The 25,122-nt window shown below is 52.4% G+C and overlaps 2 protein-coding genes across 5 annotated transcripts in view; both read left to right on the top strand.

Moving 5' to 3' along the window:
* ASIC1 (acid sensing ion channel subunit 1) overlaps positions 1-11,294 on the top strand; it is a 25,018-nt gene extending 13,724 nt beyond the window's left edge. The window contains exons 1-10 of one of the 2 annotated variants that reach the window (XM_032876827.1): positions 1,884-2,622; positions 5,304-5,454; positions 6,080-6,207; positions 6,490-6,640; positions 7,029-7,085; positions 7,561-7,714; positions 8,139-8,230; positions 8,752-8,831; positions 8,919-9,023; positions 9,175-11,294. In XM_032876827.1, coding sequence (XP_032732718.1) covers positions 1,969-2,622; positions 5,304-5,454; positions 6,080-6,207; positions 6,490-6,640; positions 7,029-7,085; positions 7,561-7,714; positions 8,139-8,230; positions 8,752-8,831; positions 8,919-9,023; positions 9,175-9,279 — 1,677 coding nt within the window. In that variant the 5' untranslated portion in view covers positions 1,884-1,968 and the 3' untranslated portion in view covers positions 9,280-11,294. Of the gene's footprint in view, positions 1-1,883; positions 2,623-5,303; positions 5,455-6,079; positions 6,208-6,489; positions 6,641-7,028; positions 7,086-7,560; positions 7,715-8,138; positions 8,231-8,751; positions 8,832-8,918; positions 9,024-9,174 lie in introns of those variants that run through there. The other variant, XM_032876828.1, reaches the window with a different exon arrangement.
* Positions 11,295-12,186: 892 nt separating this feature from the next.
* Positions 12,187-25,044, top strand: SMARCD1 (SWI/SNF related, matrix associated, actin dependent regulator of chromatin, subfamily d, member 1). 3 transcript variants are annotated; one of them, XR_004384925.1, is made up of 14 exons: positions 12,199-12,427; positions 13,086-13,273; positions 13,565-13,607; positions 13,702-13,824; positions 14,278-14,400; positions 15,633-15,749; positions 17,267-17,368; positions 17,656-17,817; positions 17,912-18,009; positions 19,661-19,796; positions 21,321-21,443; positions 23,024-23,125; positions 23,252-23,890; positions 24,138-25,044. XR_004384925.1 is itself a non-coding variant. In XM_032876826.1 (13 exons), exons 1-13 carry the CDS (start codon positions 12,251-12,253, stop codon positions 23,303-23,305), a joined length of 1,548 nt encoding a protein of 515 aa, XP_032732717.1. In that variant the 5' UTR covers positions 12,187-12,250; the 3' UTR covers positions 23,306-25,044. The 3 variants fall into 3 exon arrangements, 1 of the variants encoding a protein (XP_032732717.1); XR_004384926.1 differs by having other exon boundaries at positions 23,252-24,238; positions 24,391-25,044; XM_032876826.1 differs by having other exon boundaries at positions 12,187-12,427; positions 23,252-25,044.
* The last annotated feature ends 78 nt before the right edge of the window (positions 25,045-25,122 follow it).

The following is a 25,122-nucleotide window of genomic DNA, read 5'->3' as shown; positions in this document are numbered from 1 at the left end:
GGGGGGGGGGGGGGGGGGGCGGATAGGAAAGGGAGGCTGGAAGGTAAATTACAAAGGCCTCGCATAAATTTTCCCGAGATGGGCGTGATTTTACCAAGAGGCACAAGGGGGTGAAGAAGGTCTCAGTGCCAGAGAACAGTCAGAATTAAGTACGGAATTATATAAGGTGGGGAGAAACTGGGGAGGCAGGGAGTTAGGGAGACCAGTGGGAAGGCCAATGTTTAGGCAAAAAAGGTGGAGCCCAGTCCGAGTGCAATGGGGAAAGAAAGGAGAGGAGTCAGATCTCAAAGGCTGCTCTTCTTTTGGGGCCTCTGTTTCCCTGGCAGCAAAGCTGAGGCTGAAGGTCCCACATCAGTCAGTTCTGCTGGAACTTGGCACCTTGCCTCGCATCCCTAATATACTCCAGGGTCCCTGCTTGCAAATGGAGAAAGGAAGAGGTGTAGGAACAGGGAGGGAGGGGAGAAAAGGGACAGGGAGGGGGTCTGGGGCTATGTGATGGTAAGGAATGGCAAGGTCCAAGTAGACTCAGGAACTCCTGCTGCTTTGTCTCTGGCCCTGCAGAAGAAGGGTTAACATGCTTCACCTCCTCCATCCCTCCCACTCCTCCCCTCAGGTCACCTTCTAGGCCCTGGAGACTTGACTGGTGGCTCAAGTTCCTCACTCAGTGGCCCTGAATAACCAGAGCACACAGAGGGGCCAGGGACCTGGGGTCAGAGAATGGTAAACTGGGGGCATGGGGAACCTCCGAGGGACTAGGACTGAGGGTTTGGGGGGCACCCCAGGTTGGTTCCTGACACTCTCCACCTTACCTAGCAGATTGTTCTGATCTCAGTTTCTTCCACCTGCCAGAAAGAATTCCTCAAACTCTTCTCCTGCACCAGTGAGGGGTGGGCAAGCTGGGTGGCGGGGAGGAGAGTGGTGATCTGCCAGGAAGATTTTCAGCAACAAGAGATGGGGTCCCTCCCCGCACTGGTGCCGGGAACTGGCCATAAATGAGTCTGTGGTCAGTGAGAGACCTCTGCTAATGGAACCTGGGCTGCCCCCCAAGCCACAGAAGGGAAAGGCGGAGGAGGGGAGAGTGACTCAAGTGCGGCTCAGCACAGGGTCGGGGGAGGGGTTTTGACTTGAAGCTCAGCCAGGTCAGGGGAGCGAAGGGAGGATAAATGGGGTCAAAGACTGGCGGCAGGGAAATTGGAGGTCAAGGCAATGATTGCAGGGGAGTTAAGGGCTTAGGAAGGAACTGAGTAAATTGGGGTCATGGCAGTGAATGTAAGGGAACTGGGGTCTTAGGAGTATATTGGGACAAGGTGGGGATGTGGCCAATGACATGGGGGGTGATCATGAGTCAGGGTGAGTCAAGGAGGAATTAGGTGTCTGAGAGAGTGCGGAGGCCCCAGTGTCTCAGGAGAATGGCTGCATCAGGTGAGAATGGGGGTGAATGGGGGCAAGGACCCAGCACTGAGGAAGGAAGACCAAGGGAGTTGCTGAGGAAAAGATGCGAGGGTGACAGGGAGCTTAAATATCATGGGGGAGGGGCACAGACTTTTGCTGTGGGCTGTGGGAGCAGAGGAATCTGCTAGGTCCCATCTCACCTGGAGCCCCGAGGCTTTTCCAGGGTTTCCACTGTCTTCTACCCTCTGTCCTCCTGGAGCTGGTGACCGGAAAGGGGCTCTGGCTTCCCTCCTCTCCATCAGCCTCCCTTTCCCACTGCCATCCATTATTCATCAACCCAGACGCCGCTGCCCTCCCAAGCAGGGCAGGCAGATCCTCCTCTCCAGGCCCCGCCCCATCTCAGCCACACCGCCGACGAGGCCCCAGCAAGGAAAGACAGCAGCTGGCTGGCGGGGCTGCAGAGACCTGGCAGACCGGGTTGGGTGGCTGGCCCTGCCAGATCCTGCCCAAGACCACATCTCCTTCTCCCTTCTCCTGCCTACCCACCCACCCGGGGCCAGGAAGCCCCCGGAGAAGATGCCCATCCAGATCTTCTGCTCTGTGTCCTTCTCCTCTGGAGAGGAGGCCCCAGGGCCCTTGGGAGATGTTTGGGGTCCCCACTGGCAGCGGCGGGACAACTCAGAATCAGAAGAGGAAGAAGACGAGAAAGAAACAGAGGCAGTGACAAAGGAGGCCCGAGAGGGGGATTCGCCCATGGATTTGGTGGCCTTTGCCAACAGCTGCACCCTCCACGGCGCCAGCCACATCTTCGTGGAGGGTGGTCTGGGGCTGAGGCAGGCCCTGTGGGCAGTGGCCTTTGTCCTCGCTCTGGGCGCCTTCTTGTGCCAGGTGGGGGACCGCGTCGCCTATTACCTCAGCTACCCGCACGTGACTCTGCTAGACGAGGTGGCCACCACGGAGCTGGCCTTCCCGGCCGTCACCCTCTGCAACACTAATGCCGTGCGCCTGTCCCAGCTCAGCTACCCTGACTTGCTCTACCTGGCCCCCATGCTGGGGCTGGACGAAAGTGATGACCCTGGGGTGCCCCTTGCCCCACCGGGGCCCGAGGCCTTCTCCGGGGAGCCTTTCAACCTGTACCGCTTCTATAATCGCTCCTGCCACCGGCTGGAGGACATGCTGCTGTATTGCTCCTACTGCGGGGGGCCCTGTGGCCCTCACAACTTCTCAGTGGTGAGTGGGGGCCCACACCTGGCACAGCCCCCCCAAGGGTACCTGCCATGGCTCACCCTGAACATCACCTCCCAGGGCTGGGGCTTGTGGCCCTCCTGCCCCTCCCCTTCTTCCCCCGGGGATGCCCCCTCCCTACTCCATTCTGACAGGCCTCAGGGCCTGGCCAGAGAGCTGGCCCTGGGAGCCCTAGGGTCTGGGCCTGGGCTGCTATTTTCAGGTCTGTACCAGGGCTGCTCTTCCAGCTAGAATCTGGAAATCCATCTGTGCTGGTAGGTAATTCGTGGCTGCCTCGAGGCCTTTGGTGTGCCCCCCAAATATTCTCCAGCATCTCTGGCCCTGCCCCAGACCTCCCTGTGAGCCAGCATGATCTGGGACCTTACTCGGTCTTTGAGGTCAACCTTTGTTCTGATGGTGGGTACCTATACTTGGCCCTAACAGTTTTGACTAGTACCCCTGGACTGGAGTGGGGGCAGGTGTCTCCTGGTCTCTGGAGGCCCTGGAGAAGGCTGTGGAAGGGAGGTGGAGGGGTAAGGATAGTCACCGACTCCACCCTACCACGCCCCTTCTCAGTAGTGACTGTAGCGGGGACTTCGTGCAGCCTTGCTTGGTCTTTCAGTGCTCCTCCTACAGTGTGTGTGTGTGTGTGTGTGTGTGTGTGTGTGTGTGTGTGTGTGTCTGGCTGTCTGAGGGAGAATAATAGTCCTCCTCTCAGTCTTCCCCACCCTACCCCCCCAACCCCCGCCCCAGGGCTCTAAGTGATCAGGGATCGTCTTCCCTGGGGAAGCCCTAGATAGAGAGTCAGCTCCTGCTTGCCCTCCCACTCTGGAGTCTAGGGCTTCCCTTGCTGAGAGACCAACTGGCACCCCATCCCCTCCCCAGTTCAGCTTCCAGTTCCATCTGGCCTGAGGACTCTTCTGCCCGATCCAGGGACCAGATGCCCCGCCGCCCCTTCCCACGCACCTTTCCCTCAGCCCCCCACCTCCTTCCTGGCACAGGACCAGATGGGTGTCATCATATAAGTGCATCATGGACCAGCTGCAGGCAGGGATCTGGAGGTTTTGGCCACTGGGCCTCAGGCAGGCCAGGAAATACAGGAACATAGGATAAGGAAGGAGTCAACCGGGCTTCCTCTGGACCAGAGGGTAGAGCAGACAGTTCTCACATAGAACCACCAGGTGGCAGCAGCAGTCCACGAGTTTACAGCGCAGAGCTCAGCCCAAACCAGGGCTGCATTCTCAGCCACCTGGGGTCCCTCACATTCCCAGATGGAGCGTAGGCGAGGGTCACTTGCCTGGAGCCTGTGACCGAATGCCACAAAACCTCGTAGAGGGCTTGGGGATTAGGAGTCCTTGGACTTCCCTCTTTGCTTCATCTGTGGACTTTGCCGTTTCTTTTCTGGTTGCGGGAGGAGGGGAAGGGGGAAGGGGACTAGTAAACCACCCCCTCCATGCTCTGGTCTGGCCCAACACTGTCTCTGTCTTTCTCTGGGCTATGTCTGTATTTACCTTCTGACCCACTTCGTAGACTCGGTCACCATCAAGCAGGAGGAAAATCACCCTCACCCCATTTATGGGAACCTGAAAACACTCAGAAAAACTGTGGGGAAAGGGCCATAAAGAATTGGGTCACTTTTCTCTGTGTGACCGTGTACTCAGAGCTGTGATCAGAGCTGCTCTGAGGCGTGGAGTGGGAAGACTGCCCCCAGGGCTGGGAGTGCCTCTGAGGCCCTATTACTTCTGCACAAACACTGCCCAACATGCCATGCATCTGGATGCTCAGTAACAAATCCTGGGAGGGGAGGGGAGGGGCTGGGGCTTGGGTGAGCATGGTCCTTGCCATGGCAGCTGGGTCTGCTTTCAGGCTCTGGTGATAAGGGGCAATGACGGACACGGGGCTAATGGCTGGAGAAAACGAAAAAGCTTTAGCTTGGTTTGGGGGAAGGACCTTGGGGAGAGCAGAATTTCAGATGCCTGAGGCAAAATCCAGGAGAAGAGAAGATCTATCTCAGAAGGCTCTGGGAGTTTGGGCCTGAAGAGAAGGTCCCCAGGAGGGACTGGGAGTATAGCAGTGACGGGATCCTGGTGATGGAGGCATATGTCTCAGGGTCCCAGCAGGAAGAAGACTGCCACTCAGACAGTTTAACTGAAAAGACTTGAACAAAGGGACTCTTTATAGAGCTGTGGGCAGAGGGAAGGAAAATCTGCCTATAGGGGCCTGAGGCAGCTGGTGATAGTGGGGCATTGTCACCAACAGGCTCAAGGGGCACAGAGAAGTAGCAATGCTTTGCAGGGAGCCTTCCTGGCAGGATCTACAGTCTCAGAGGCTCGAAACAACTGCCAGAGCATTCTCAGAGGGGTGGAGGGTGAGGAAGGATGAATACACCGAGCTCTCCCTCCTTCTGCCCTCTGCTCCCCCACTGAGAGTTCCCCCTGGTCAAACCCAACCTGAAGCCTGTCCACGTGGCAGAGGAGCACGGGCAGTGCAGCCCCCAGGGATCAGCTGTCCCGGGCAAAGAAGGGCAGAGAATGAGTGGGAAGGACGACACATGGAGAATGGGCTGCACAGAAGAGATTGTTCCTGAAGTGTGTTGAGGTTCCAGCAGTGGGGGGGTCTGGGGACAATGCTTGGTAAGTAGGAGGGTGCTGGCGGGCCTTTCAGGCTTTCCACTCTGCCCTTGCCAGGTCTTCACGAGGTATGGCAAGTGCTACACATTCAACTCGGGCCGAGACGGGCGTCCGCGGCTGAAGACCATGAAGGGTGGGACTGGCAATGGGCTGGAGATCATGCTGGACATCCAGCAGGATGAGTACCTGCCTGTATGGGGAGAAACTGGTAGGTCATTTCTCTCGGGGGCCCCTTCCCATGGCCCTAGCCATTGGCCTCCACCAGGGGACTCCTGAGATCCACTGTGGGACCTGAGGCAGGACTCGGGCTCTCCTCCCTTCCTCCCAGCATCTTGCCATCTCCAGCTCTGCCTCTACCTGACTGCCACCCTCACAGTTCTCTGGCTCCCCCTTCCTGGCTCAGTTACTCTCCAAGGTAACCAGCCATTCCTATCCATCAGTGGCTGCTACTCGCTCTATAAATAACTCCCTCTCTACTTGGGCTGCCTGCCGTCAGTCTGGTCTCCGGGGACCTTGGGGCTGAGATCTAGAGAGAAGGGATACAAGGAGGAGGAGAAATAGAGAGTGTCTGGGAAAGAATTAGAAACACCAAGGTGCATAGCCGAAGCTAGGTAAGAAAAGTATGTAGGATGCAAGGTTCATTGGGGCAGCATGGAGCCAGCGAACCCAAAAGAAGGCTGGGGATGGGCAAGGGCCCCCATAGACTAACCCATCCCCCAGTGTCCCAGTGTGCACTGTGCTTATCCCTAGGAGAGGTGGCATGGCCCCAGCTCTGAAGGAGGTCAGGGAGTCAGAGGTCCTCGCAATACACCCCATGCCCCTCATTCCCATAGATGAGACGTCCTTCGAAGCGGGCATCAAAGTGCAGATCCACAGTCAGGATGAACCTCCCTTCATCGACCAGCTGGGCTTTGGTGTGGCCCCAGGGTTCCAGACCTTTGTGTCCTGCCAGGAGCAGCGGGTGAGAGGGCCACAGGAGGCTGGTCCTGGGGTGGGGTGTTGAGGGGTTGAGATGGAGTGGTGGGTAATCAGTACAGGAGGGACGGGTGAGCTGGGGCCTGCGTGCCGATCTGACGAGTGAGCCGCATGAATGGACAGGAATGCTCTGGAAACTCTGAGACCCTCAGAGTCTACGGAGGGACAGGGAGCAGGACTCCCAAGTTCTGCATCTTGTCAGAGAAGTCCATCAAGGTGACTCGGGGAGAAGTCCCCACACCCCCCAGCTCCCCGGCTCTCCCAGCAGCTCATCTACCTGCCCCCGCCCTGGGGCACCTGCAAAGCTGTCACCATGGACTCGGATTTCTTCGACTCCTACAGCATTACTGCCTGCCGCATCGACTGTGAGACACGCTACCTGGTGGAGAACTGTAACTGTCGCATGGTGCACATGCCAGGTCAGGCCCCAAAGCTCCAAACGTGATTTGGGGCCCCCTCAAGCCTTCAAGGCCCCTCACCAGCTCCCCCACGCATATCAACCTCCTGCCAACACGGAAGCAAGATTAAATGTCTTCTCCCCACCCCATTTCTAGCCCTGTTCCAGACTCCTATGGGTCTTGTCCCTCTTGCCTCAATTCCTGCCTGTACCCACAGAAATGGGCAGGAAGGGGTCTAGGAGGGATGGCCTGTGGCTAGGGGTGGTGCTCACCTTTGGGACACACTGGGGCCTGGCTAGTTCTGCCCTCCCGCCCACTCAGGTCTTCTAGAATCTAGCCTCTTGGTCCCACCGTCATCACAAGACCCTTTAATGTCCCTTCTGCACCACTGTCTTTCCTCCTCTGTTAGGGGATGCCCCATACTGCACCCCAGAACAATACAAGGAGTGCGCGGATCCTGCTCTGGGTGAGCACCCCTGTCTCAGGGCAGCCTGGGGGAAGGTAGAAGCCATGTGCATAGGGATTTCACACCAAGTCCCCAGAAGCTTCAAGTAACTCCTGGATCAGGCTTCACTTGAACCCTCTTGTGTCTGACTTTAGCAAGGCTGGGAACAGCATCCCTAAAATCCCCTCTGAAAAATGGGCAGGAGTACCTGGGAGGGGCCCTCCCCTCTCTTAGCAGCATCTCAGCTGCTTGACCCCCAAGGGCCCTGAGGCAATGAGATAAAGGATTGAGAAATACCCATGGGAAGTCTGGCGGGGGGGGGGGGGGGAATCAGCCCAGGGTGGGCATAGGGGCAGGCAAAGGGCTGAGGCAAAGGACAGGACAAGAAAAGAGAAAGGGCCCAGGCTTCCTTTGGACAGGGCCAGGATGTTCATGCTGGGAAGGTACTGGCCGAAAGGCACCACTCATCTGGTGTCTTTCACCCCATTGGGCGCAGACTTCCTGGTGGAGAAGGACCAGGAGTACTGTGTATGTGAAATGCCCTGCAACCTAACCCGCTATGGCAAGGAGCTGTCCATGGTCAAGATCCCCAGCAAAGCATCAGCCAAGTACCTGGCCAAGAAGTTCAACAAGTCTGAGCAGTACATAGGGTAAGGGCTCTGACTGTGTAGGGCAGGGCCCTTGGGCTGGGACTGTAAAGGGTCTGAGTGGGCTTTGGGGGGCCAGCAGACAGGAGGAGGTGCAGATGACAAGAGGAAGGCAACCAAAGAGTCTGGGATGGGTATGGAGCGCAGATCAAGCTGGAACAAGCAAAGGAAGCACCTCTCTTTCCTCCTTGCTTCATTCTGTATCTTCATCCTCACTGCTCTGAGATCACTCCATGCTCGCCAGTGCCCAGGGCGTCTTTTTGTTTTTGCCATCACATTTGATCCTCACAACAATTCTACAAGGCAGGTACCCCCATCATCTCACTTTATGGATGCGGAGACAGAGGGTTACTTGCTAAGGTCACCTAGTCAGCGAGGGACAGAGATGTGACTTGAACCTAGGTCTCCTCCCCCAACCCCTTTGCAGGGAGAACATCCTGGTGCTGGACATTTTCTTTGAAGTCCTCAACTATGAGACTATTGAGCAGAAGAAGGCCTATGAAATTGCAGGGCTCCTGGGTGAGCTGCTTATGGCACTGTCCCCTTCCCATGTCACGGGCATGGTGCGACACCCTACCGCCCAAAGAGGCTGCCCACCTCTGTCCCACAAGTTCCTTCTTCCCCTGCCACCACCACCCCCCACCTAGGGCCTCCCCCCAAACTCTAATGTCTTGGTATGTAGTGGGGAGATGGGGCTGAACCTTCTCTTAGGGGAAAGTGGAAGAGATATTCCTGTGGGCATGAATGGGGGACTATTTCATAAGCCTTTGAAAATTTACCCAGAGAATGAATGTTGGGGTATTTTCTATTTTGTGAATAATACCTGTTCGCTTTAGAAAAGTAGGAAAATGCAGACAAACATAGAGAAGAAAATAAGAACCCTACCAGAATTGCTTTGTGCTCCTTCTGTACAAAGGCTGTAGATCTTTCTGCAAATACCACTTGCCTACCCCTGTCCCAGAGAGCTCTGCTGCTCCGTGGTGTCCTCACACCACTGACCTTCTCATGATCCTCCGCCCTCCGCCTCCCCACCCCCACAGGTGACATCGGGGGCCAGATGGGGCTGTTCATTGGGGCTAGCATCCTCACGGTACTGGAGCTCTTTGACTACGCCTATGAGGTAAGCAGGGGCGGGGCACTGGGTGGGGTCACGGGAGGGGCGGGGTTCCAGCCAGTCCAACCACTCACCACCCCGCCTCCGTCCCAGGTCATTAAGCACAAGCTGTGCAGAAGAGGAAAGTGCCAGAAGGAGGCCAAAAGGAGCAGCGCCGACAAGGGCGTGGCCCTTAGCCTGGATGACGTCAAAAGACATGTGAGGGAGCGAGAGAGAGGTGCCCTCCAGCCCCTCCCTTCCGCCCCCCAGGTTCCCCCCCTTGCCACCTTTTCTCCTCTGCCTCCCCCACACCCCAGGACCACCTGTGGCCTTTCTGATAATCAGTCCCTGTCCTGTGCCTGTCCTCTAGAACCCGTGTGAGAGCCTCCGGGGCCACCCTGCTGGGATGACCTACGCTGCCAACATCCTACCTCACCATCCGGCCCGAGGCACTTTTGAGGACTTTACCTGCTGAGCCCCTCAGGCCACCATACCAAAGGCCTAGGTGGGGAGGGCTAGGACAGTAAGGGGGCCCTGGGCCGCGCCCCTCCAAAATCTGCCCTGGGGACTCACTCCCCCTCCCAAGGTAGAATCCCACTCCTGGGCAGTCCTTTCCTCTTGTCTGTGGTGAGGAAGGAATCTTGACCATAGAGCCCTCACCCTGCCTCTATCCCATTCTTTTTATTTTTATCGAAACTAATCTAAAAAAAACTAAACTAAACTAAAAAGAGAGAATGGGGCAGGTGACCTCAGGCTGCCCCTCTCTGCTCCATGCTGCCTCCCCCAGCTCCCAGCCTAAATTCTGTCTGTCTGGCTATCTGTCATCTGAGTGTCCACCTACATTCTGCTGCCACCAGTCACCAAAGCCCCTCCCAGTGAGGGGTGGAGGAGACCCTTGGGGTCTGGAATTTGGCCCCAAACCAGAGAATGTACCTTGAAGGGGAGGGCTAGTGGGGGGGGCTTCCCCAGCCTTAAGAGACCCTCTCAGCCCAGTGACCCCCCCAACCCCAAGTCTCCAGGAGGGAACTAAGACCCTAAGCTCCATCCTCCCCTTATATGTGAAGTCTATGGGGAGTTGAGGGTGGGGGATCCCCTGAAGTAGTGGATGATGGGGAGAAGATGTGGCCCTGGTGCTGTAGGCCGCATCCTGATACCTTTAAGTTCACTCCCAACCCTGAACTGCTGGAGAGAAATCCCAAGAGGTAGCACTCCTCTACCATCCCATGAAAGATCTAGCTGGTTGGCTTCCAGCTCAGGGAGAGGGGCACTGGTGCCTAACCTCACTGGTCCCTCTCCCAGGGGCCCCTGCAGAGGGCCACATCCATAAATTTTCTTATGGAACTCTCCCAAGTCCTCTTCCCCAACTTCATTTGCTTCTCTCAACAACCTCATCTGCATTTTCTATTTCTATATGATACAGACTCTATATTGCTATATCTCTGTATATACTTTCCCCTAACTCTGTCTGTGTCTACCCCATCCCCTCTTGTCTCTAAGAACCATCCTCCCACCCAAAGTTCCCCTTTCTGTGTTTCTACTCCCTCCCTGGTCTCTGAATGCCTTCGCCTGTATAAAGAGTTGGACTCTCTCCCCTGGTGTCTGTACTGTGTACACACATCCCTCTGAGAAGCACAAGGAGACGACACGCGCATTGTAACCTTCGCACTGTCTCGGTGGCGACATAAAGGAAGCTGTGAATCACAAGCTCTGCCTCTTTCTGGCCTCACCGTCTCCCGCCAACCCCGGGCCCCCTATGCTGTCCCTGTAGCCTTAACATTCCCTCCCCGTTCAACCATCCCAGTGCCCTTTGCCTGGCTGACTGTGGCCTCCCCAGGGAAGGGGTAGCTACAGACAGATCCCCCAACCTGGGAATGGAGATCTGCTCTACACACTAAAACAAGAGTATCAGAGACAGGGGAGTGGTGGATTGGTGACTCTTGTAGCTGGAACAGTGGGGTGCTGACAAGCAGAAGTTGAGGTCCTCAGTCCCTGACCTTTCCTTTCTAATGGGTGCCAAGCCTCCTTTCCTCCACTGGTACCCAAGACCACCACTTATATTTTCTGGTGAGGTACAGTTTGGTAACGGTGGGAAAAATACAGGCCTAGAGGGGTAGTTGAAAGCTTTGCTGTTCTGTCCCTCTCTCCCTATCTTAATGAGAAATGAATGAGGTAGAGGGCCTGCCATGCCCCCTTCCCCAGGCACTCCTCCTAGGCCAGAGCCCTACCCCTTCCCAGGCCTTCTCTGCCCAACTGTCTCTTGGTCTCCAACCCCAGAACAGGACTTCTGCAGGTCAACTGTGCATTGGCCTGGAGCTAGAGAGTAAGGCTATGGGATTTCCGGGAACTCTTGGTTCCTGGAAGTTCCTTGGAGATCAGACCTCTCCAGAGGGAAGCAGGAGCAAGGCCAATGGGTGTGCGCCAGGTGGGGAACAGCAGGCAGGGTGATGGGTGACGCATGCCTCTGGTCTAATAAACTGGGTTTCAACCATCTCTTCAGTGTCATTTTTCTCTTATTTGAATAGAGTTTAATAGTGTTTAGGCCTTCCCATGAAGTGCCTAGAGTTGAGCTGAGCTTGGAGCCAAACAGTAAGGGAGAAGTAAGGAGGCTTGAGCATGGAGACTCTGGTCCTCCTAGAGTGAGGCAGACTGGCCACCGCACCAGGAATGGTTTCAACCAATGGGCGGGGAAAGAGGGAGAGGTCAAAGGCAACAGAAGTCCCAAAGAGAAGTCCTAGTACAAAGGATTCTTTGGAGAGGGGACAGGGTCAAAATCCAAAATAAAATCTGGAAGCAGGTTAGGTTTTAGAGGTCAGAGACAAAGTTGGGTTCGAATTCTGGTTTGGCGTAGTTATTGAGGCACTGCATCTGTGGAATAAGCCCTGGGCTGTGAGCCTGAAGATCTGGATTCTGGGCTTTGACTATACTGCTAACTTGCGGTTGATCTTTGCCAAGTCATTCACTAAGATCAGCTTTCCGGTTTGTAAAATGGAATAAACAATGCATTCTCCTCTTCAGCCCCCCAGGCTTACAGGAGTAAGAGAATGAAACGAAAAACAAAGTACTTTGGAAAGTTAAATCTCCTGTGCCTGCATGAAGCAGTTATTCCATCACCTCCGTCATCAGAGCGCTGATGCTGAGGTGTGGTCCCCCTTTCCAGGGCCTTGTCTTCCTCCCGTCGGCCTGGGGGCGCCCGCTCACAGGGCCTCTCTATCCCAGAGTTCTTCTCTATGGTCTTCCCTCCCCGACCGCGAATACGGGAGGGAGTGGTCAGCACGCCTTTTCCGCTAGCCTCCCCCCCCCCCCTCTAGCCCACAGTCTCGCTGCCCTGAGCCTCCCGTGCCGGCTGGCCCGCCGGGCGGACAGACGGGCGCGCGGGGGGCGCGCGGGGGGCGGGGGGAGTTCCGGTTCCGGTTCTTTGTGCAGCTGCAGCCGCGGCTCCGGGGAAGATGGCGGCCCGGGCGGGTTTCCAGTCTGTGGCTCCGAGCGGCGGCGCCGGAGCCTCAGGAGGGGCGGGCGCTGCGGCTGCTCTGGGTCCGGGCGGGACTCCTGGGCCTCCCGTGCGAATGGGCCCGGCGCCGGGTCAAGGGCTGTACCGCTCCCCGATGCCCGGAGCGGCCTATCCGGTGAGTGGGGCAGGAGGAGGGGCGCGCGGGCCGGGGGCGGAGCCGTATGGGGGCCTGGGAGTGACAGGGGTGGGGGAGAAGTAGGAGGGACTCTCCTGGGAGGGATTCGAGCCCTGAGTGGGGGTGAGGGGAGGCAGTGCGGAGGAAGGGAAGGGAGGCGTTAGCATCCCCACCTGCTCCTAGGAGCATTGTTTCCGTTGGGGAGTCAGGGTACAGAAACAGCGTGGATGAAGTGGGGCCAAAGGTGGGCATGTGAGGACCGGAGTGCAGAAGGGCTGGGGCAGCTCCAATACCCGGAGGAACATAGGTGTAGCTAGCAAATTGAGGTCAGCTTCTAAGGAGCCAATAGCCGGCAGTACCATCTGAGTAAAGGTGGGACTTAAAGAAGATGCCTAATGTGTCAGGTACAAGATAGACTGGGGAGCATTTGAGTGTAATCTGGCCATCTGTCAGCTTTGGGGCTATATTCCCCTGTGGAATTGTACCTGGAGTACAGCAAGCTTCAGTTACCTGGATTTCAGAGACTGAGGGCTCTCCTCCCATTGTGCTCCACCCCACCCCCAGCTTTGTTCATTGAAAGAACTCAGGCATCTCCCACTTTTTCTTGGTGGGATTAGTAGGGAAGCCATGACATCTCTGGGTCCTCTCCTCTCTATAGAGACCAGGTATGCTGCCAGGCAGCCGAATGACACCTCAGGGACCTTCCATGGGACCCCCTGGCTATGGGGGGAACCCCTCAGTCCGACCTGGCCTGGCCCAGTCAGGGATGGACCAGTCCCGCAAGAGACCTGCACCTCAGCAGATACAGCAGGTCCAGCAGCAGGCGGTCCAAAATCGAAACCACAAGTAAGATGACCCTGGGGCGCGGGAGGGAGGGAAGGAGGGAGGCAGCCCATGAGGACACAGGTGATGGGAGAACCTGAACCCAGAAGTGGTGGTGCTGTGTCAGCAGATGGGTGCTCATTCTTCAGAATGCCTCGCATGGGTGGGGGTGGGGGTGGGGGTGGGCGGAGTGTCTTTGATTTGAGAGACGCTTTGCAGTCCCTTCATTTTCCTATAAACGGAGGTGCTGACCAGTCTGTCTTCATGTTCTGGCTAGTTCCATCCCAACCTGATAACAGTATTTATTCCAAACAGTGCAAAGAAAAAGAAGATGGCTGACAAAATTCTACCTCAAAGGGTGAGTCCAGGCTATAGGTCTTCTTGAGGATGTGCTGAAATTGAAAATAGAAGTGGTCAGCCCTAGATCCCAGTGGTATCTTTTTGTTCCCAAGATTCGTGAACTGGTACCAGAATCCCAGGCATATATGGATCTCTTGGCTTTTGAAAGGAAGCTGGACCAGACTATCATGAGGAAACGGCTAGATATCCAGGAGGCCTTGAAACGTCCCATCAAGGTAATGCAGAAGTGTGCTAGGCAGAGAGCCAAAGGCAAGGACTCTAGAACCTTCAGTAGGCTTAGGATGAGAAATCAAAGGCACAGCATAGCTCTCTTTGGCATTTAAATTACATCTCCCTTCCGCCTACGAACTGAGAATTACATTAGAACTGAACAGCAAAGGGGGAGGGGTGTTTGGTATCTCTCGCACCAGAAATATACCCTTTTTGTTTTTGCCATAACTGCTCTGCTACCTTGGGAACCTGGCGCCTTCTGTGACTTTGTCTGTTTGGCTTCCTTGTGTATGCACTTGCACTCAGGCCAGTGGCCTGTATTCTAGATGGACTCTCTATTCACCCACCCCAGGGACTGTGTAGATAGTAAGCCAGTCTGTTAGGAGTAATTTGGGGGTTTGGGGAAATTCGTATCTTCAGTATCAAACCACCATCAATCCTGTTTCTGCTTTCCTCAGCAAAAACGGAAGCTGCGAATTTTCATTTCTAACACTTTCAATCCGGCTAAGTCAGATGCCGAGGATGGGGAAGGGACAGTGGCTTCCTGGGAACTTCGGGTAGAAGGACGGCTCTTGGAGGATGTGAGTTCAAAGTCCACTGTGGTTGACGTCTAGGGTGGGAGCTGCCCGGAGCAAGCAGTGTTGTCTGGTTGGCAGGAAGCCTGACTGGTGCTCACAGCTCCTGTTGGGAACAGCAGGGAGAGGGTCACTGTGTTCCCTGCACTAAAAGACAATGGTTCTTTGTGTCTGGCTCCCACAGCTTGGCCCTTGCTGTGGTATCATATCGAGAACCTTATTGTTCTGGGATTTGATTTGTTGTTTACCTTCCTCCTGATGGTGCTGCCCATTGGACTTAGCATCTGCAGATTATTCAGTTTTTGGTGTTTGTTTCTTTAAAATCAAGTAACTTTGCACTTAGCACTTGAAGACATGCTTTTCTCTTTGAGTCTTTGAGGTCCTTGATTCCCACTGTGGTATCTCCACCTTCCCAGCTTTCATTAGGGACCTCTCACAGTTTAAGTGGGCTTGTTCTTTTTGCTTCATGGGGAACATCTGCTGATAGATGTTAGCCCCCAAACTTCCTGTCCCAGAAGCTCACCTGCCATTCCTTGCACTCTCTATTTTTAGCTGTTCATAAGCAAACTAATTTGAATACATTTTTGCAGGAGAACTGGGGCTCCATGTCAGAGCTTCCTTCTCTATATAGGTCCAGTCCATCTGCTGGTGGTGTCATTCCATCCAAATAAAGCTGTTTTTGTTCTGGCTGCTTATTGCCTGTGATTCATTTCCCCTCTAGAGTCAGACTTTTGTCTGTTCAGACTCGCTTTGTTACGGGCAATGGTTTGGCTAAACTTGCCTCATTTCCCTTAGGGAAGGGTAAGAGTGCGTAAGTCAGTGACCCTGTACATGTAATTGGCTGCTTCTTCAGGGTTCTGTGGCCACCCTGATTGGTTTAATACCCCCAGACACCGACCTTGTCATCTCCTGAGAAAGATTCAGAAGACATTTTTTTTTTAAGATTTTATTTATTTATTTGACAGACAGAGATCACAAGTAGGCAGAGAGACAGGCAGAGAGGAAGGAAAGCAGGCTCCCCACTGAGCAGAGAGCCTGATGCGAGGCTCGATCCCAGGACCCTGAGATCATGACCTGAGCCGAAAGCAGAGGCTTTAACCCACTGAACCACCCAGGCACCCCCAGAAGACATTTTTGAGGTTTTTCCCATTCTGTTGTGGGTTCCTTTTTAATGGGACTTTGTCTTGAAGAATTTCTTCTGGCCTTTTCTAACATGATCCCTCCTCTATCTCTTCTAGTCAGCCTTGTCCAAATATGATGCCACCAAACAAAAGAGGAAATTCTCTTCCTTTTTTAAGTCCTTGGTGATCGAACTGGACAAAGACCTGTATGGGCCAGACAACCACCTGGTGGAAGTGAGTAGTTCTCTCCTGTAGGCTTTGACTCCATGACTGGAGGATGATGGACTTGTGAGCCAAACTTTAATGTTTAGGGAGAGGGGGAGGTATAAAGGGTCCCACCCCACCCCCCATACAGTACTACCCTTGCAGTTTGCACATTGACCTCCGGGTGGCACTAGCTGTTTAGTTCTGGTACTGTTTGAACCCAAGAGCTCTTTTTTTTTTTAAGATTTTTTTTTTTTTTAAGATTTTAAGATTTTATGTATTCATATAACAGAGAGATCAGCGAGAGAGGGAAGACAAGCAGGGGGAGAATGAGAGGGAGAAGCAGGCCTCCTGCTGAGCAGGGAGCCTGATACAGGGCTCGATCCCAGGACCTGGGGATCATGACCTGAGTTGAAGGCAGATGCTTAACGACTGAGCCACCCAAGCGCCCCTGAATCCAAGAGCTCTTGCAGTCTGACTTGTCCCACCTTTTTAATGTCATTATCTTGGTTGCTGCCCTGAGAGAAATTCTAATGGAGGCCTCTTAAACATTCCAGGTCATCTCTGCATCTTACTTATTAATAATGGTGAGATATGGCTATCCATACCCTACTCATACTTTTTCCTGATAGCAGGTGCTGTAATTAAGGGGGTCAACTAATAGGGTTCAATCCTGGCAAGGTTACCTCTGTAGATAGATCTGGGACTTCTTTTGGTTCCTGTTCTGTTTAGATTCACATCCCACATCATCAGAAATCCTTTGTTATAAAACCTGGTTACAAGGTGTTCTGAAGACCATGTTAGCGACAGTGTTCTTTGGGGTACAGTCAAAACAGAATGAGACAGTCCAGCTCTCTGAGTGAACTTAACCTGCTCCTTTCTTTGCCAGTGTAGCCGCAGCCCCTTAACCTCAACCACTAAGAGACATGGGAAGGTCTTTACCATCTATTAAGGGAAGTAAGTCATAGAATCAATAGAAATTTGTAAATATATTTAACTTGACTTTATAGCAGTAGAGTATAGTGGCTAAGAACGTGGGCTTTAGAATCGGACATGCCAGAGCTCAAATCACAGCACCACCACTTTGTGGTTGTTTGACCTTAGGCAAGTCACTCCACTCTTCTAAGCATTAGTTTGCTCATCTATAAAATAGGTTTAATTGTGTCTATCTTACGTGGATATTATGGGAATTAAATGAGATAATCCCAGGTAAATGTCTTAGAAGGCTCTTGAGCATAGTAAGTATTCAAGTGATGGCAGCCATGTTGTTTTCCTGTGCACATATATATTATCCATTTTGTGGATAAAATTACCTTGGAATATTTAGGCTAATTTAAATGTGACCCTAAATGGAATCAAGGGTTAATCTGTTTATGTGCATACAGTAATCCCAGAGCTTCATGGAATGTTTAGAAATGTCTCATGCTGTTGCTCTTCCCCAATAGCCTCAGTAGTCAAAGTTGAATATTCAGTCATTACAGACGCTCTTCCCTCCCACCCCAGCTCTTCCTCTGGGAGAGCACCCCCTGACATCTTCCTCTCTGTAGTGGCACAGGACCGCCACTACCCAGGAGACGGATGGCTTCCAGGTGAAGCGGCCAGGAGACGTGAATGTACGGTGTACCGTCCTCCTGATGCTGGACTACCAGGTATTCTGGTGTGATGTCACGGGACCCAGCTTTCACAGCCACCTCCCATCAGCAGCCTGATACTCAGAGGTTTAAGTCTAGTTGTGGGTAATTTGTCACCAGACGATAAATTCCCTAAATATAAGGAGAAGGGCATAGTCATCTCTGAGTTCCTCTTAGTGTTTTTTTTGGCCCCAGAGAAAGCAGTGCATTAATGTATATTGAATGGATGGCCATGCTAGAGCACCCCAAAGTGCATATAGACCCAGCTCACTAGCTTCATCCCCATCCTCTTTGGTTTCCTGCAGCCTCCCCAGTTTAAATTAGATCCTCGCCTGGCTCGGCTCTTGGGCATCCACACCCAGACCCGTCCAGTGATCATTCAAGCACTGTGGCAATATATTAAGACACATAAGCTCCAGGACCCTCACGAGCGGGAATTTGTCATCTGTGACAAGTACCTCCAGCAGGTAAGAAAAGGACCCATGCTTTTGCCAGAGTCCAGTGGAGCACTAGTTGTGCTCAAAATGCTAGCTTCCTAGCTGCCTTTCCTCTTTCACACAGATCTTTGAGTCTCAACGTATGAAGTTTTCAGAGATCCCTCAACGGCTGCATGCCTTGCTCATGCCACCAGAGCCCATCATCATCAATCATGTCATCAGGTAAGTCGGTGTAGGCGAGGTGGTGGTGTGCCAGAGTGGGCTGCTCCCTGCTCTCACCAGCCAGTTGTCCGATTTTCAGGAGGTAGATTGTCAGATAGTGGTGATTTAAATTATTTAAACTTACAGTTTAGTGAAAAGAAGGGTTACGTATACCCAAAACTCATTATTTCTTAATTATTTTATTACATCTTACTAGTATTTGTGTTTGTGGGGTTACTTCTGTCTGTTCGTATGTGTAGTGGAAATAGTCCATTTCCCCTGATATCCAAAAATAGACAGTTCCTGTGAAGACTTTTGCAAGCTAAAATGGCGTAAAGCAAGAAAGTGATTACCATTCATTTATATGAAAACATTTTTGAGCGTCCCGGGCCCCCAAAAGGACCTCTTTCGCTCAAAATAAATAGAAATAAAGTCCACGTGCTCACAGACACAAGTCAAAGCTGTGGTGGCTTACTGCTGAGATGCTATAGTTCTCCCAGAGAAGGAGCTTGCGGTCGCCCCCTGCTGCTCGGGGTGCGCGCTGCCTCTGTGATGCTGCTGCCACACCGATGATGATGATGATGATGATGATGATGATGATGAGCGCAGGTTTGGCTTCTCGCCTGTCTTCCTAACCGGGAAAATCCTCCTAAAAAACTACCGTAGGCCTTTCGGAAAAGCAAAGGGGTATAACGTGTTAGGATGAGTTACTGCACATCTCATCCCAGCTCCTTGATCAGTGACATAACGTTGGCAGCTTGAACTCAACCACGTTGGGAGTATTTAAACCACAGAGATCAGCACATGCTACAGATTGGCCTTTTTACCTCCTCTTTTGGAAAATCAGTTGTTAGACATTTACCAGACCATCACGGATGGGCTCCTATCTCCTGTGTGGATGGTAAAACATTCCAATCTGAGACTCCACAATTCTTTCATCTCCTTTCACTGTTTTGTTCGGAAGATGGATGGGCAATGTGTCTCACTAGATACGGAGTGAAGGAATGCCCGTCCTCCTCCTCAGAGCGCAGGTGGCTGGCTGTAGTCTCTGCCTTCTTTCCCTCACTCTGTATTAATTCCAATAGAGGCTTTCCTTTCTATCCTGCACCATCACTCAGCCACTAGTAACTCCTACGACTTATATGTTGGATCGTTAATAGCTGATGTGTCCTGTATTCTGTGCTTAAAGTTAAGCCTTTTTTTTTTTTTTTTTACTTATTTTGTATGGTTTGTGTTTTATTTGGATTTACTTTCAGGGTCAATTTTAGTTTAACGGGGAGAAAGATGTATAAGATACTATAGAAGTACTTTCATTTGGGAAGGGAGAAACTTCATTTTCACTGGATATATTTTGTATCATTTGAATTTTTACCATTGATTTAAAAAATATACAGTAGCTTTGTTGGATTTAAAAAATATACAGTAGCTTTGTTGGCGTTTGTATATAGTAGGTCATACACACTTGAAGTATAGTTTGAGACTTTGTCCAATGTAACACCATGTAGCTACCATTGCAAGAAGGATACAAGAAATTCCTGTTAATATGCAAAAGTTCTCTTGTGCCTTTTTGCAGTCAACCCCTTACCCTCATTCTCAGGCCTTCTTCTGGATCTTGTGTAAATAGGGCTTAGGGGATAAACCCTTTACCAGTCCCCTCTGGTTTCCTCCCCAGTGTTGACCCAAATGATCAGAAGAAGACTGCTTGTTATGACATTGATGTGGAAGTGGATGATACTTTGAAGACCCAGATGAATTCTTTCCTGCTATCTACTGCCAGCCAGCAGGAGATTGCTACCCTAGACAACAAGGTAGGGGCCTCTGCCCTGGGTAGCTTGGGTGCCAGCAGCCCTCTGCCACAGCTCATAGGCTATCTTTTGATTCTCAGCATTGGTTCCGAATGTATTAACACTTAGTATATGCCTGTACAGGTGCCGGTTGGAGCTGGATGCTAGAATTATGCCTGTAACTTTGAAGAGCTTTGAGCCTTAGTTTTGAACTGTGAAATAGAGATTGTCGCTTTTTTTATAAGGTTGGGAGGATTCAATGCAGCAGTATACGTAAAGACACAATATCTGGCACGTGAAAACAGATGGTAACTGCTACCGTTCCTGCTGTTACTCTGGTTAGACATAGTCCACACAGGTAAAGCCAGAAAACTCAAAGGAACACAACAGGAAGGCTTTCCTGAAAGAGTTGCTGCCCCAACTAAATCTTGAAGGGCAAAATGAGAGTTAATGAAAGGGGTGTGGGAGGCAGAGGACTTTCCAGAAAGAGGGAACAGGGTATGTAAAAGTTGAAAAATGAGAGAGAAGTGTATTCAAGAAGTATAAGCCGTTTACTAGATCTGTTTCAGGGTGCTCGGGATGGGAAGTTTGGGGAAGGGGAGCTTGATAGGGAGACAGGAGCCTAACCACGAAGACACTTCAGTACAGGGAAACTAGTTTCTCTTTTGTCCCAAAGCCTGGAGGCAGTGATGCTCTTTGCATTTAGAATGATCGCTGGCAGGAGAGCAGAGAGCAAGTTGTAAGAGGGGCAGATCTGGAGGCAGGAAGCCAGTTAGGAGGCCAGTGCAGTAACGCATGGGAGATGCGTAGAGGTCAGAATCTGTGGTACTGACATTGAGGATGAGAAGTAGACAGATCTGAGAGGTGTCCAAGTGGAATGGAAGAGACTGGGTACGGTTCAGGTGGGGGTGGTGGGGAGCAGCTTGAGGGAGAAGGAGGCATTGTGACTCCCAGGGGCTTAGCTCGGGTGCATGGGAGTGTTCTTCCAGATTGGCAGCAGGAGAGCAGAAGTGAGTATTGGGGGAGAGGTCGTGGATTTCGTTTAGGAGAGTTTAGATGCTTTGAGATGTCAGACAGCTGGAGTGGTTGGAGTTTAGCAAAGGGACTGGTCTCTAGACTGAGGACTCAAGAACCTGTCAGTGGTAACGGGAGATCTGTCAGTGAAGGAAGCTGCCAGGAAGAGTACAGATGATGAGAGAAGGCCAGGAACAGACCCCGGGGCCATAGCTTTTGAGACAGCTGTCTGTACCACTGCTCCTACCTCTGAGTGTTTTTGCCTTTATTTGTGCTGTGGATTAAGTACTCACCGTGTGGCTTCCCCTATAGTGGACATTGTGGGGACCAGAAGGAAAACTTCACCATGTGGGGTGTGTGACACCATGCACAGACCTGCTCAGAGAATGCCGAGAGCTGGAGCAGCTGGGGCTTGAGGCAGCAGTCTGGGCCTGGGTTAGGAGCAGCAGCACAGGGAGATGGGAGATACTGTCTGCCCTGTAACTTCGCACTTCCCAGTCCGAAATGTTAAGACTTTCTTTCTCTTCCTTTCAGATCCACGAGACAATAGAAACTATCAATCAGCTGAAGACCCAGCGGGAATTCATGCTGAGCTTCGCCAGGGACCCTCAGGGTTTCATCAATGATTGGCTACAGTCCCAGTGCCGGGACCTCAAGGTAAAGAACCTACGAAAGGTGCATAGGGACTTAGGTCGGTGAGGCACACATTTGCTTTATTTTTGTAGCATCTGGTAGAAGAGCCAGAGGGGGAGGTGAAGGACCATATTGTCTTTAGCCTGCTCTTGGGTCCATTTTACAATCAAGTAGGGAAATGGAGGTGGAACCGCCAAGTGTTTCTCTAGTACTTGGAGGCGTCACTGTGTACTGTATCGTAGTGGGTGCAGAGGGCAAAACTGGATCTCTGCTTTCAAAGTGGTCTGCATTCTGTTTGGAGAGACTAGGCTGTGAAGTTTTGTTTTGTTTTATTTTTAAGATATTTATTTATTTATTTATTTATTTGACAGAGAGAGAGAGAGAGATCACAAGTAGGCAGAGAGGCAGGCGGGGGGTGGTGGGAAGCAGGCTCCCTGCTTAGCAGAGAGCCCGATGCGGGGTTGGATCCCAGGACCCCAAGATCATGACCCGAGCCAAAGGCAGTGGCTTAACCCACTGAGCCACCCAGATGCCCCTAGGCTGTGAAGATTTATGCAGTTAGTTAGTTAAAATGTGAAGATGTAATTGGTCTTATTTAATAACTCACGAATTGGGCAGCATCCCTTCTAGGAAATGGGCACTCTGAGGAGTTGTACAGAATGAAGGTTTTGATAGACAGGAGTGGGGGGCGGAGCAAGGAAGTTATTAGCAAAAGTAAAGAAAGGATTGTTTCAGACCAGGTTATTTTCTTTTGAGGGGAAGGGAACCGACTGATCTGATTTAAAAAGTTGTAAATCATGTGAGACGTTATCCGAACTCACCGCTACCACCGAGATCGTTCAAGGGAGAAGGGAGGTGGGTGAGGCTGGAACAGCTGGGGAATGCCCCCTGGTGAATTTGGGATTTGAGCTGTTTCTCAGGGGAGCACCATAAGCTCAGGCAAGGAGGTGGGGGTGAGCACTGAATGAGTGAAACGTGCCCCTGGTTTTCTCCTTTCCTGTGCAAGGTGACTGACTAATTACGGAGGCTGAGCAGAGGAGCAAGGGATCAGGGTGCCAGAAAGGGACCCTGAACGGAGCAAGGACTCGTTGATAGCAGGGGGTGGCTTCAGTCGTGTGTTAGTAGTTTGCGAGGGCCGCCATAGTAAAGTACCACAAACTGAGTGCCTTACACAAAAATTTATTTTTATCTGGAGGCTGGAAGTCTACAGTCAGGGTGTTGGCAGGGTTGTTTCCTTCCGAGGGCTGTGAGGGAGAATCTGTTCCAGGCCTCTCTCCTAGCTTATGGTAGCCTCACACATTCCTTGGTTTACAGATGGTGTTCTCCAAGTGTCTTCGCATCATCTTCCCTCTGTGCATGTCTGTCTCTGTGTCCAAGTTCCTCCTTTTTTGTAAGGGTAGCAGTCTTGTTGGATTGGGCCCACCCTAATGACCTTATCTTAACTTGATCATCACAGAGATCCTATTTCCAAGTAAGATCGCATTCCTAGGTCCTGGGGGTTAGGATTTTGACATCTTTTGGGGGGATATAGTTCAATCCATAACAGGTGTGAAGGAGGGAGACAAGTCTTTTCTCCTCTCTCTTCCCTCTCCCATATCCCCCAGACCATGACCGATGTGGTGGGGAACCCGGAGGAAGAGCGCCGAGCCGAGTTTTACTTCCAGCCTTGGGCTCAGGAGGCTGTGTGCCGATACTTCTACTCCAAGGTAGGCGCCTGGGCATGGGAAACTGATGAAAAGCCAGGGGTCTGAACTCCGGATGGGGGCCAGTGGTAGGAGATGCCAACTTCTGGTTTGTCTTATCCTCTACTCTCTCCACTGTTTGCTCTCTAGGTGCAGCAGAGACGACAAGAATTAGAGCAGGCCCTGGGAATCCGAAACACATAGGGCCTCTCCCATAGCCCTGATTGGGCTGCACCGATTCTCGTATTTGGGCCCTGAGCTGCCTGCCTCATAGCACCTGCCTTGGTCTTGCTTGGGGCCTTCCAGGGGATGCTGTTGGTTCGAGGACAACACCAGAATGAAGAGGGTCTCACATTTCTGTCTCACAAGACACCTGTCACCCTCTTCTCCCACCCCATCCCTTCCTGTCCCCCAGCTTCCCTTTGCCCCACAAAGTTCCCATGTGCCTCTACCCTCCCCAGGTCTACATAGGACCTCTAGGTAGTGTTAGAGAGAGAACCTGTAGTGGTAATCAGTGCATTGACTGGATTGGGCCTAAGGCCAGGTGGTCTTCAAGGGGACCAGCTATACTGATCCTGCCCTTCAGAGACCCAGGAGTTGGGAGCTCTAGCCCCTTCTCTGAGACTCAGGCCTGGGGGCACTCTATAAGCTAGTTGATCTTGGCTTTCCAGATAACAGAATCCAATTTCCTCCCTTCCTTCCCTCCACAGGTTTGGAGCACACTCTCCCTTTACTTGTTGCCCTCTAGCACTAAAGGAACCCTGGTTCTTGGGCCCCACTGAGCCCCAGGTCAGTCTGCAGCCCTCTGGATTGGCCTGCTGTCTCAGTGCTTCTCTTACTCCCTTGTAGGGGGTCCACATCAGTATTGGAGTTTGTTCTTTAACTAGTGCTCCTTCCCAGCACACTCCCTGTAGCTGCTGTTTTTAGGATTCCCTGCTATCGATCTGTCCAAACGCAGGGCATTTGGGCGGGGGAGCCTTGCCTTTCCCGGTCAGAGTCCCAGGGATCTAACCTGGGGTATTGTCATTGCTGGCAGACGCTGTTCCTTCCTGGTGTTGCTTGGAGGCGTGACTCATTTATTCACTCCGCCCTGCCTCCCCTATCCCTTCACGGAGAAACAGGCCTGAAATCAAACGGGTAAAAGCCCTGGGCCGTCCCTGTCTTCCTGTCCCTTGTCTGCCCAGTTGACACCCACTGGTGACTTCTAGGGCACTGAGGAGTGAAAGCGCCTAGGGCTGGCGAATAGCTCTGAGTTGGGTTTGTGACTCTTCCCTCTCCCTGCCTCACAGGATTGTGACTCCCCAGCCCCTGCCCTCAAAGCTTCAGACCCCTCAGGTAGCAGCAGGACCTTGTGATCTTGGCCCCTTGGAACTGAGATGGTTTTGCATCTTTCCAGGAGAGCCTCAGATTCTTCTTCCAGGTTGTATCACCCCAAGTTAGCATATCCCAGGCTCGCAGATTCAACATAGCAGGGTGGGAGACAGCTGGGCACAGAGGGGGAATTCCGTTCAGCCTGGGCTCTAAACCCACAGAACTGACAAAGCCCCTGCTTCCCCACCCCCTCCTCAGGCTCCTGCGAGCACATCCTCCAGCCCCATAGCCCCGCCTCTTCCACACCGGGGACAGAATTTTCTCCCCATCTTTCCCCTCCTCCCATTATCCCATCCCTCCCTTAAAAGGTTCTCCCCACAGACACTGGACAACCTCTGTCCTTGGGGCTGGAACCATGAGAAGGAAGTTCAGCACTCCTACACTGTCCCTGTTGAAGATAACTGTTTTTATTAACTGAATTATTATGTTTTTTTCATGGACCAAAATTTTTTTTGTACTGTCCCCTTACCGATGTCACCCAGTTTTAATAAAAGAATCTTCTGAAGGATGGGTCCCCCTACCTACTGAGGGAGAGCTCTTCCCTGGGCTCTTTCTCTGATACCATTAGCCACGCTCATGGTGTCTCTTCATTTTATTTAAATAACTATTTATTGAGCACCTGCTATGTGCCAGCTGTGGTGCTAAGCACT

Source organism: Lontra canadensis, unplaced genomic scaffold, assembly GCF_010015895.1.
Source record: "Lontra canadensis isolate GAN:19392208 unplaced genomic scaffold, GSC_riverotter_1.0 scaffold59, whole genome shotgun sequence".
NCBI lineage: Eukaryota > Metazoa > Chordata > Mammalia > Carnivora > Mustelidae > Lontra > Lontra canadensis.
This window is presented reverse-complemented; position numbering and strand designations above follow the sequence as displayed.

Bases quoted from the DNA above. Each gene is read 5' to 3' on its own strand.
- SMARCD1 (XM_032876826.1), top strand. From the start codon at position 12,251: ATGGCGGCCCGGGCGGGTTTCCAGTCTGTGGCTCCGAGCGGCGGCGCC. The intron at 17,818-17,911 runs GTAAGAAAAGGA...TCTTTCACACAG, and splicing joins GTGACAAGTACCTCCAGCAG to ATCTTTGAGTCTCAACGTAT. The intron at 19,797-21,320 runs GTAGGGGCCTCT...TCTTCCTTTCAG, and splicing joins TTGCTACCCTAGACAACAAG to ATCCACGAGACAATAGAAAC.